Source organism: Balaenoptera borealis (genome assembly GCF_965194805.1).
Source record: "Balaenoptera borealis genome assembly, chromosome: 17".
NCBI lineage: Eukaryota > Metazoa > Chordata > Mammalia > Artiodactyla > Balaenopteridae > Balaenoptera > Balaenoptera borealis.
Window position 1 is genome coordinate 6887524 of NC_138876.1, and position 12514 is coordinate 6900037.

The 12514-nt window shown below is 39.7% G+C and overlaps 1 protein-coding gene across 17 annotated transcripts in view; it reads left to right on the top strand.

The window, feature by feature from the left end:
* The first annotated feature begins 37 nt into the window (after positions 1 to 37).
* The window catches only part of LOC309615261 (uncharacterized protein), an 85052-nt gene continuing 72575 nt past the window's right edge, over positions 38 to 12514 (top strand). For all 17 annotated transcript variants that reach the window (XR_014236665.1, XR_014236666.1, XR_014236667.1 and 14 more), the window contains exon 1: positions 38 to 461. Coding sequence is in view for 9 of the 17 variants with exons in the window: in XM_082364656.1 (XP_082220782.1) it covers positions 156 to 461 (306 nt within the window). In the remaining 8 variants the exon portion in view is untranslated. The remainder of the gene's footprint in view (positions 462 to 12514) is intronic.

Sequence of the window (12514 nt, forward strand, 5' to 3'; positions counted from 1 at the left end):
GGCCCCTGCCCCGCGCGCGCGCGCGCGCACACACACAGAGGGACATGCACACGCGCGCGCACCGCTGCTCTCCCTGAGACACACTGGAGGGAAAGGTCAAACTAAAGGCGAGGGAGCCGGGAAGCCGGAGGGAGCCGCCGCTGCCGCCGCGCGCCATGACGGACGCGGCCGAGGCTGTTTTCTCTCCGCTGACGCCGCCGAGCCGCTGCTCTCGCCGCGCCCCCTGCCCCCGCCTCCTGCGCCCCCTCCCCCGGCGCTCGCGCGTCCGCGCGCCCCCTCCCCCCCCGGCGCTCCAGGCGCGCGTCGGGCCCGGGGCGCGCGCCGGCCGGAGCGGGAGAGGGAGCGGGAGCCGGAGCGGGAGCGGGAGCGGGAGCGAGGGTGGGGGCCGCGGCGGGCGGCCCGGCGGCCTCCTCGCGCGACCCCCGAGCCCCTCGCCCGGTCCCTCGGCCGGAGACCGCCAGGTGAGTGCGGTGGGGGGAGAGGGTGTCAGGAGCGGACAGGGCACCCGGCGAGCTCAGCCCCGCTGCCTGACCCCTTCCGGGGGCGCTGACAGGCGCGCGGGACCCGGCCTCTGGGGGGCGTCGCGGGGTCAGCCTGTCTGGGGGCCCCTCTTGGCGCCCCTGACCCTCGGGGTCGGCCCCGGATTGATGGGGGCTCGGGACCCGGGGGAGTGCAGCCTCCGGGCAGGAGTTGGCTGGGCGACCCGGCCGTGGGACAGGCGACGGGAGGCAGGTGGGCCCATGTCTGGGGCTTGGTAAAGTGCGGGGAGGGGGCGAGGGGCCCGGCCAGGTGCGCGCGGGGGGCCCGCTGGAAGCGCTCAGGAAATGTTTGCTGGGAGTTGGGAGAAACTCTGCCCTGGGGACGAGGCTCCTTGCTTTTGCCGGGGCCAGCGAAAGTGGCGGATTTTACAGCAAAACTCGGGGGGAAGCCTTGCTGGACCGGACGAAAGCGAGAGGGACCCGGAGGACCCGCCTGGATGGGGACCAGAGAGGAACAGATCTGCCTGTGGGTAGCACTAGGGCATGATGTGTGGACGTTGCCATGCCAATGTTTGATGTTTGTTGCTTATGGTTATTTTAGGACTAAATGATATTAAAAAAAAAAAAAAGTTACTAGGGAGAGAGGGAACTGCTTGAATGGTCATGAGTTCTTCCCTGTGTGTGCAGGAAATGGGTTAATCTTTCACACCACCACCACCCCCAACTGAATCTATGCCCAGTGGACTTTAAAAATAATAAATACAAAACTCTAAAGCCCCGAAACGAGGTAATGTTTTTCTGATGAGTTTCAGGTGTCAGGCCCCTAGTTGTGTGAGAGAGAAATAGAAGCAGGACAGCGAAGTACTTGATATGCTCAAGCAGTCGTCTTTTTGTCATAAGCTTTGGAGCCCATCAAAGTGGAGTTTAGTTGTAACTGCCAGGGTTAAGTAATCACATTGACCCAGTGCCGCCCACCAATCAGGAGCTTCCCTGAAAGTAACTTGGAAGACTGCTGTCAGCCCAGTTCTCTGCTGATTGTGAATAAATCCCCAGTGCTTCTGCAGATTTTTTTCCCCTCTTTAGTCTTCTACTATTATAATGCATGCAACCTATTTACCAAACGTTGGAATGAATTAGCCATAGCTGAATTGCTCTCCACTAAGTCACTTTTAAATTTTCAGGTGCTACCTCTGACATATGTTTGTTTCATATTTGAAAGTTGTTTGGAAATTTGAAATAAAGTAATTTCACATGATAAGGACTTTTTGCGTGTAAGTCCTGTTTAAACAGATTATACCAAGTGGGTAATGTGTTTTAGAGCTTAAATCTCATCCAAGAAAACTTCTGGTTTGTGAAAGGTTGGGGATTGTGACAGCTGAGGAAATGTCCAAAGGGATCTTTGGTAAAGAATGAGGGAACACCGGGACACCTGGTGAATTTCACATTAACTGGCAGGCTCAGCATATACAAATTTACTTCTTACCTGAGCATTTCTGATACGCGGGTGCGTCTTCGGTTGTTTATGGATCTTTGGTTATTCGTCTTTTTTCAAGAAGTTCTGTCAGCAGAGACTCTCACTTTGAAATTGAGTCGTTGTAGCATGTAGCCAGGGTACCAAAGGTTTTCAGTACAAGAATTAAGGGAGGATTTTTCAGTTTGGTATCTTGTTAATTCTTTCTGTGCAGCAATTTTTGTACCTGGTTCTGTGCTGTGATGCCCCTTTTACGTCTTGCTCCTGTGGCTGTTGCTGACATACGTCTATATGCAATTCTGTAATGGGGTACTTGAATGTTACGACTTGGAACATCATTTCCTTTCCTGTACTATATAAATAAATTTTAATTTTAATTTATCTGTCCCTCTTTTTAAAGGGAACTGTAGAACTGGGCAAATCAGCACTTACTCAGCATACCCCCCTCCTGTATGTCTCGTTGACCTTGGTGCCATTGTGGAGGTCATGTGTTCATGGAGAGAAACAGTTCTTGAACAGTTTCCTCCAGGTGACAAAGGCACGTGGGAAAGTGATTTAAGAAATGCATATCTTGATTTTTTTTAATCATTTTAATTCGGCATTTATTGTGATCATTGCCAAAAATAATTCGTTGACCTATCTTTGGGAGTACATACATTTCTATTTTACATTAAAAAATCACTTAGTTTCTTTTTTCGACTTTCCTAGTGTTGTATATTCTACTACAGACGAATAGCTGTTTTTTTGGGTGACATTTTTAAAACTTGGGAAAGAGAGAGCAGGGCAGTAATGCTGGGATGTATTTAGCCCAAGAAAGCAGTTATGCTCTACTTCAAGAACTTTGATATTTATAAGCATAAGATTATAAAACAAGTAGTGGTTAGTTATGTTATATGAGACTTCTAAATTTTACAAAAAGGATTCACTAAAAGGTGCCTTCAAATAATTAATCCCTTTTATTTATATGGTACTTATCAAATGTGATTTGATTTATGAAAAGTCAGTTGTCATACAATTTAAAAACAAATTTTGGGAATGTCCCTGCCCGTCCAGTGGCTGGGACTCCGTGCTTTGATCCCTGGTCGGTGAACTAAGATCCCTCATGCTGTGCAGCATGGCAAGAAAAAAAAACACAAAACATTTTTGGCATAATGTTAAGATTTGTCAGTGTGTTCCTTGAATTATCCCTTTCCCCAAAATGTTTGGGGGCAAAGTTAATATTTATGGGCTTGCTAGATTCGAAGTTGTGCCACTTATATGCTACCTATTAAGGTTTTAACTGAATAGAAAAATTGCCATGTGATCTAGTGTTGTACCATTTAGAGTACATTGAAACCAAATTAGAATGCCAAAATTTTATGGTCAGGTTTGTCTGGAATCCTATCCAAGGTAGTTTAATTAGTAAGGTATCAAAAGCAGCTTGTTGTAAGATGCTCTCACTAGGACGGTGGTCCTGCAACATAGGCCAACAAGTGGTTATACCCAGACTTCAGCAAAGTTAAAATAAATAGATTTGGTCTAAAGTCCACATGCAGTGAAAACCATCACCTTGAATTTTTCTCTAGGTGCAAATTATTCTTCAGAATTAAAGGCTTGATTTTCCTAAGCTGTAATTGTGTTTGTCACTTGTGAGAAATCTATTTTGATAAAAGAACAACTGCATACTCTAACTTTCCTGGGAGCTTTTTTCTCTTTTTGTTAGGCAGTTGGGTTTATTTGAAATCGCAGGAGATATTGAATGGAGTACTTGAGGAGTTTTCATTCTGAAATCATTTCACTTTGATGACTTTAAAAAAAGAAATGTGAGTTAATATGAGTAGAACTTGGTTATGAGTTAGCTCAAACTTTATGGTGGAATAAGGGGGAAAGGGAGGAACTGGACACAAAATTAATTAAGAATAATCAGTCAAATTTACTTTGCTTTATGCTATTCATGCCTGGCTGTGTAAGAGTGACACCCTTCCTCCCCAATTTTAGAGAAGTCTTATTCCTAGAGAAGGGATTTAAGGGTTAAGAGCTAAGCATGTGAGTATATAAGTGTTCAGAGTATCTTTTGAGCACTTTAATAGTTTTTTGTTTTGTTCTTGTGCATGAGACAGAAAGCAAGAAATTATTTTCATGTTGAATATGGGTTGAGAGCACAACTTCGGGATAACAGGCACAGTTTTATTGCTCTTAACATAATTGAATATTATAAAAATTAAGGGAACAGCTAGAATGATGCCATTGATTTTTTTAGTATGGGCTGTTAGTTCCTCTATTGAACAAATGAGTAAAAATGAAGATTGAAGTTGTGGTGTTAAAAGAAATGTTTTCAAGTTTTTTTTTTCATTTTTTTGTTTTTTGTTTTTTTAAATTTCAAAGGACTGTCAGAGAATTGCTCATTTAGAGCATAGGTAAAAATTTCATTACTTGGATTTATCATTATTGAGGGAATGTAATTTAAAATTTTTTTAAATACATGCAAAAAAAATAAGTAGACTACTGCATTTTAAAAATATTTGTGCCAAGATCTGTGAGAATAGAAATAATGGTTAGAAATTTTAATTGGAACTTAAGGCTGATTTATGTTCTCAATTTCATTATTTAACCCAATGTCACTTTCAAATGTCATTTAATTTTTCTTTTCTATAAAATGCAATCAGTAGTGCAACATACTTTATGTAAAATTGGATTTTTAAATAATATTTGGTAGACTTCTTAAGCATAAAACATTACCTAATACTAATAAGTATGTTTAAGTCCACTCTATATGATTTTTAAAAGTTTTCAGACTTTGTAATCTGCAGAAATTTGGGCAAAAATTTTAGAAATAAGAAAGGCTGAGCTCAGAATTTTAGTCATAGATGATCCTGTAAATTGCATTTTCCTCATTGGCCTTAAAGGGTTTTCTTTCACTGTTACGTATTTATATTTTGCAGACTCCAGTCACACTGGTTTTTAATGTCGTATCATCTTATCTACGGCATCAAAGTTCTTTTTTAAAACTGTCCTCTTTATTTTCTCCCAGCTGCTCCATCTGGGAGATTGTTTGAATCTCAGTTATTGAGGGTGGTTTAATCAGAAGTTATTCTTAATAGAAAGGTTATTGCAGTTTTCACAAACTAGGGAAAAATATAGATTTATCTTAAGATAATTTATGAACTTCTTTGTATTATGGCAAGGGCAATTAAACATTGTATATAACTTAATATTTCTAACTATTATTAGTATTTGTTCTAAGTTAACTTTACTTGAGGTATTGTTAAAATCAACATAGTGGTCGTACAGTCTATTTAAAAAATATCTATTTGTCTGCGGAATATTTTTCAAAAAACTTGCCCTTAAGTGGAAAAGACATGGAAATTTTACTCTGAAACCTTCTACTTGAATATATATCAGTAGTTAAATGTGTATAGTTAAATGTTTGATATTGGGTATTGTTTTGATAGTTACATATGAGGACTCTGTATGTTTTTGTAGGATTACTTTCAAGTACATTTTTATTTATAAAAAGCTTTTGTTTAAAAGTCAGTTTGTTCTTAATGATTATTTGAGACTCCTCAGACTTTTATATTTGAAAGAAATATAAATGAGTAACTTATTAAGCTGCTTCCCTAAAATGCATGTGATAAAATTTATTTTACTATAATGAAGAGAGTTATCTTCATCCCAAACAAATTTATAGCAGAATAGTTGGCTATTTTTGCAGATTTAGGGAGTGTAGAGTGTGTCCCGAAATGATGCATTGAATACTAAGTTTTGGACTGAGTTTGCTATATCATATGGAGAAGGTATTTTCCTTATAGTAATATTTATATTGTTTCTGTTTAAGGACCATTTCTTAAACATGTCTGCAAGTGAATATATTGTACATGTTGGTCGAATGATATATTGAAGAATTTAATTTGTATCCTGTGCCTGTCTCCCCTCTTGCTCCTTTTAATAATTGTCACTGGTTGGCTTTGAACCACATGCTATGAGAGAACTTTTAACGCATGATAAGAGTGGCCCAGGGTGGTTGTTGGTATCTTATGTGATAGAGAAAAGTGAGATTGTTCTCTAACTTTCTTTTAATATGTGTTAAACATTGTTTTGAACATTTGTTTTGAATCAATCTGTTTTTTTATTTTTTTAAGTATTTGTTTATTTATTTATTTATGGCTGTGTTGGGTCTTCGTTTCTGTGCGAGGGCTTTCTCTAGTAGCGGCGAGTGGGGGCCACTCCTCATCGCGGTGCGCGGGCCTCTCACTGTCGCGGCCTCTCTTGTTGCGGAGCACAGGCTCCAGACGCGCAGGCTCAGTAGTTGTGGCTCACGGGCCCAGCTGCTCCACGGCACATGGGATCTTCCCAGACCAGGGCTCGAACCCGTGTCCCCTGCAGTGGCAGGCAGACTCTCAACCACTGTGCCACCAGGGAAGCCCTAATCAATCTATTTTTAAAGGGGATGATACTTTAAAAGTTCTCGAGACTGTATGAGTGGTTATGTTCCCCACCATGGGGAAGGAGAAGGGTAGAGGGAAGGATTGCAGGGATTTGATTAAATTGTATGAAGTGAATATAATCGTTTTGATATGAAACATGTTAATCATTATATACCTTTTGCATAGAATGGTATTCTTGCTTTTTTTATTAGCACATCTCACTGTGAAGAATCAAGACCAGTGAATTGCAGGAGAGGCATATGCATATCTTTAATCAGTTTTACGTGTTATTGCTGGGGACATATTAGATGGCTATGAGGAAGATAAGCAGTTTCACACTGAAGGTCATTTTCAGAGATCTTATGTAGAGTTCCAGATTCTATAAGGTGGGAGAACAGATTCTCAAGGGATAGATGGGGAAGCATTTTCAGATACAAAGTCATTGTTAAGAAAACAAGTATACCAATCTTTAAAAAATTACATTATACCAATTACAATCATATATCCTATATTTTCCAACACTGTACCAGTTTTGAATATTCTGTGGCCATAAATACACTAGTATTTGTCCAACCATAAATCCTAACTTTTAGGTTAGAAAATGTAGTCACTTAAATTATAGTTTAACTCATAAGTGAAAAAGCTGATTATCTTCTTTTTTCTATATTATAACTTTTGTCATTGATTTTGAAGGCCTAGTACTATTTGCTTAGTTCTATGTATTCCTAGTTCTATGATTGAAGAGAAACTATGAGAATGAATCCTGGCACCTGAGAAGTTAGAATCACATTGGGAGAGGCATAAACTAAATAAAACGCAACTGTGTGGCTATATTAATTCTTCCTTTGAAAAGCAGTGGTTTTGAAACTCTTCTGTGAAGGGTTCATTCCAAGCATATTCATTCCAGTTTCTACCAGTGCAGTTTTACATTTATCAATTTTAAGTGTGGATGTTTGCATAAGATTTCATGAAATCAGGGTACTACTGTTTAAAATAAAAAGTGTGATAACCACTGTTGTTAGCATATTTGATCTTATCAGCGTCCCGCTTAAATCCTTGAGATGCTTGAGTCTTTTTATATTATGACTTACAAGACTTCTTTATCTAGCTCCAGCTTCATCCTTCATCTCTTATCACTGTTTCCCTTGCTTTCCTTCTAAACTTTGCATTGTAGTCCTACTTAAATAGCTTGATATTCCCCAAGAGGAAAATGTTCTTTTACATCTCCATGCCTTTGCACATGGAACTGCTCTCATTCTTGTCACGCTGGGGGAACTCTGTTCCCTTGGAACCTTGGTCATCTCTCCATAAAAGCACTTGCTTCATTGTTTTGTAACTGTGGCCTCCCTTGAGAGCAGAAACCATCTAATTTATCTTTGTATCCATACTACTTGGTGTTCATTAAGTATTCAAATGTCTGTTGAATAATTGTATTCAGTACTTGAGAAGTAGAAGAAGTACTTTAATGCACACTCATATGAATAAAACATCACAGATCTAGTCTATGCAAAGTACTTTTAGTGACATATTGTCGGGCACAATGCTAAGTGTATAAGAGGTACCCAGTTGCACTTATCAGGAAGTATAATAAAGCCAAAAGATAGATTATATGGAAAATTAGATTAGGTACTAGTGGTTTAAATGAAGTAATGTATTGGATTCGGTCATCTAATCCTAAAAGTTGGTTGTGGAAGCATTTTAATAATAATTCTATACAGTCTTGAGAAAATTTCTTTATATGTGATTAATGTTAATAGGCTCAAAAAGACCTTCAAATGTCAAAGTATACCATAGTGATACCTACCCATAAAGGTTAAAGAATGAGCCCTGGAGCTGTCCTGCCTGAATTCCAATCCCTTTCCTGCCTGTCACTAGCTATGTGATTTGTGCAAGTTATCTGACTAGTCTGTGCCTCCTTTTTCTTTTTTTCTTTCTTTCTTTATTTTTTTGAATTTTTGAATTTTATTTTGTCTATTTTTTATGCGGCAGGTTCTTATTAGTTATCCATTTTATACACATCAGTGTATACATGTCAATCCCAATCTCCCAGTTCATCCCACCACCACCCACACCCCCCGCCGCTTTCCCCCCTTGGTGTCCATACGTTTTTTTCTCTACGTCTGTGTCTCTGTTTCTGCCCTGCAAACAGGTTCACCTGTACCATTTTTCTAGGTTCCACATATATGCGTTAATATACTATATTTGTTTTTCTCTTTGTGACTTACTTCACTCTGTATGACAGTCTCTAGATCCATCAACGTCTCTACAGATGACCCAATTTTGTTCCTTTCTATGGCTGAGTAATATTCCACTGTATATATATGTACCACATCTTCTTGTGCCTCCTTTTTCTAATCTGTAAAATGAGGATACTACCTTATATGGCTGTGATGAAGGGTAAACATGAGTTCATGTATGTTAAGCACTTAGAAGAATGCCCAACACACAGAAAACATTCAATACATATTAGCTATAATTAATTTCTAGTGGCTTCTTATTTAAACAGTTTTTTAGTTGTACATCATTTCCATCATTTAAAAATAATTGCTTTAATACATAAGTATCTAATTTAAAAGAAAATTAACACTTTTAGTTAGTTACTGTATCTTTTAACTGATAACTGGTTTATCTCCTTACTGACTCATTCTGCCATCTCCCAGTGGAATGTAGACGTTTCTGTCCTTTGGATTGACATGGGAGATGCGAAACTGTGTTCTCCTGATTTCTGCAGCAGAGCATTGTGTCCCCATGACCTGTGCAATTCTCGATAGTGCCACAAAAGAGGAAGGAGAGAAGTAACAGGACAGGAATCCAGTGACAAGTTCCTAAACAAGCCTTAACCTGTACCAAGTAAGTCCTAAACTTTCATACTTCCTGGTAGAGGATAGGTGTTGAACTTTTCTCCTTTACACTTTCCTTTACGTTTTTGGCTTGGAAGAATAGATTTTTTAAAATCTGAATTTACATATATTCTGGAAAGGCACATACAGATTTACTTTAACAAGTCAATGAACCCGATTTTTGAGCTCAATTTTTACACACGTACCTGTAGTGAGGGAAGTAAGTGGGGTGTTAGCATCTTGTGTCAGTACTCTGAAAATCCTGTGTACGGTGAAATCGCGTTCAATGTGCCCTTTTAGGATGCAAAGAGGACTTTAAAGGAGAAAGAAATTTGTATTCCAAGATACTTTGTAAAGAGTGGTTATTCACTTCTTAGTATAACAAGAACATAATATCCAGTATATCCTTACAGCCTACTATGACTTTCTCTTGTGTAACAATTAAAATATAATGAAAAGTTCATTAGGTTATTTTTTTTTAATATTTCATTAAAGAAAGGAATTTAACAAACAATTTTGAGTGTTTACTATGCTGTGAGTGATGTGAAGCTGAGGGGCCAGGATACAAAGATAAGTCGGGCATTTATCTTTACTACTTAGGACCTATTAGAGAGACCAGAGTATGCAGAGAATACTTGGGAATTGAAAGCTGCGAATGAGACTGGAAAAGTGCTGGATGTTGAATAGATTAAGGAAACAAAATAAGATATTAATGAGGGACCATTTTTAAATGACAGTGGTGTTCTGTGTAATAGTCTGCCGTGGGAAGTCTGAATGATTATACAAGTTGATCGATAACGCTAGTACTGTCTTGCAACAAGAGCACTAGTTTAATGTTAGCAAATTTTTGCTTAAGTGCCACTGTAGGAACTTTTAAAAAATCTTTTGCACCTCCGTGAAAATGATAGGAGTTAGGTCATGCAAGGAAAACCAACTTCCAGAATAAATGCAATTTTGACTAAGCCTATTTTCTCTGTACAGACCTAGACACTGTGTCTATGTTTAATGTTATCTAGGCTTGAAATTTCATTTCCTTTCAACAGCATGCCTTTCTGTGTTTGTCAGGCCAAACAACTTCTTGTTTTACTACTTAACCTCAGTTCTTGTTCTTTGTTGCTGTTATTAGTAGTATTAATAGTATTATTATTTAATCAGAAAAGAGAAATACTGTTTGGACGTTTTCAAATGCCTCAAAAATATTTGGTTCCATAGAGGAGTGAGTAAGATTTGTACGACTCCCACCCAATTCAGTTTCCTCAGTAGCACCTGTAACCGTGTTGTCATCCACCCTTCCTTGTTTTAGGTTTCTAAGTGTCAGAAATAACTTCTCATTGAGCTTGATCTGTTGCCCCTCTTAACTTTCACTTACTGGTCCTTGGCAGTCTAGCGCAATACATATGAAACTTATTCTTCTTATACACAGTTAACTCTTAAGGTGTTTGAAAATGACTGTTAAATCCTACTCGAGTCTTCTTTTTGCCACACTAAGGGAAAAAAGGCCCTAATTCTCGAACCATATGCACATGACATGGTTTACAGACCTTTTTCATGCACATTGCTAAACTCATGACAAAGTCTGTTTGTCAGTATACCTCTTAACATACGGTGGCCAGAACTGACTGGCTGCTTCAGATGTGAACTGCCCATTGCTGAATACAATGAAGCTATTATCTGGGTACTCTCCTTCTATTAATGCAGCCTGAAATTTGCATTACATTTTTTGGCAGCAACATTACCCTTTGATCATATTTAGCTTATGGTCAACTAAAACATTGTCTCTTTTTCATGTGAACTGCTTTAAGTCTAATCTTTCTCATTCTTTACTTGCCAGTTGATGCTTTGAAAATAAATGCAAGATATTATGTACTGCATTACTATAGAAGTTTAAATGAGTTTATTTTTTATCAAATTTCATCCCATTTGACTATCTGGAGAAATAACATCTGTGTAAAAGAGCACAGTTTTCGTGGCGCTTTTTCTCATGTATTTTTATTTAATCTTTTTTTTTTTAAAGTTAATCATCTTTTTTTAAGTACTTCAATTTAATTTCTTTTTTTTTTTTAAGTATTTGTTTATTTATTTATTTATGGCTGTGTTGGGTCTTCGTTTCTGTGCGAGGGCTTTCTCTAGTTGCGGCAAGTGGGGGCCACTCTTCATCGCCGTGCGCGGGCCTCTCACTATCGCGGCCTCTCTTGTTGCGGAGCACAGGCTCCAGACGCGCAGGCTCAGTAATTGTGGCTCACAGGCCTAGTTGCTCCGCGGCATGTGGGATCTTCCCAGACCAGGGCTCGAACCCGTGTCCCCTGCATTGGCAGGCAGATTCTTAACCACTGCGCCACCAGGGAAGCCCTTTATTTAATCTTTACAACAACCATCCCAGAATCAGAAGAGAAAAATGGCTTTCCGCTAAGTCAGGAATTGGCGGACATAGTACTTGGTCGCAGGTTTTTTTGATTCGGGATCCCATGCTCATCTTATCCCTGTTCACTTAGTAAGGATTTAGCGTGTCCTCTGCCATGTGGCGGGCCCCGTGCGGCGCTGATGCGTCAGTGAGCGAGACAGATTACAGTCTCTGCCCAGTGGTATTTATGGCCTGGCATATAAATAGTTACTGCCAGTTACTGAGCACCTTCTATTACGCAGGCACTGTGGTCGGTTGTATGATTGTTCACAGTATTTGTTGCCTCTCTACCAGGGTCCTCTCTGTCAGAGGATTGTATTTCCCACTCTGCTGACATCAGGTTTGGACACTTGGCTTTCCTAGACTGATAAAATGTTGGAGGAAGTGATCTGTCCCATGTTTGAGCAGATGTTTTAAATTCCATCTTGTGGTTCTGCCGGTAGCTCTTTTCCTTCTGTCATGGAACCAGCCTGCCTTAGCTGGGGCTGGTCCCAGAATGATGGAGCCTTCCGACTGGGTTCCAGAACGATGGAGCAGAGCTGAAGCCAATCCAAGATTGACATTTACTGTATGTAAGTGAGAAATAAACCCTTGTGTTGTAGGCACCATGATTTTGGAGCTATTTGTTAGCATAGCATAATATAGCCCAATCAGACCGTGATACTGACGTTATTCAAGGTGTTATATGAAGATAAATATATGAAGATAAATAAGACTTAGACCTTGATCTCAAGGAGTGTGCAGTCTTGGTGGGTGCATTAAATTTCCATCAGTTATTGTACTTGAGGAAGAGAAGAGTATGTGTATGAAAAGGTCTTTGAGTTGAGGATCTTTCCCAACTCCACTTCACCCCTAGGCTGAATTTAGTCGATGTGTTTTAGATCCTGGGTCTAAGGTCCAGCTACTTACTGTCACAACTT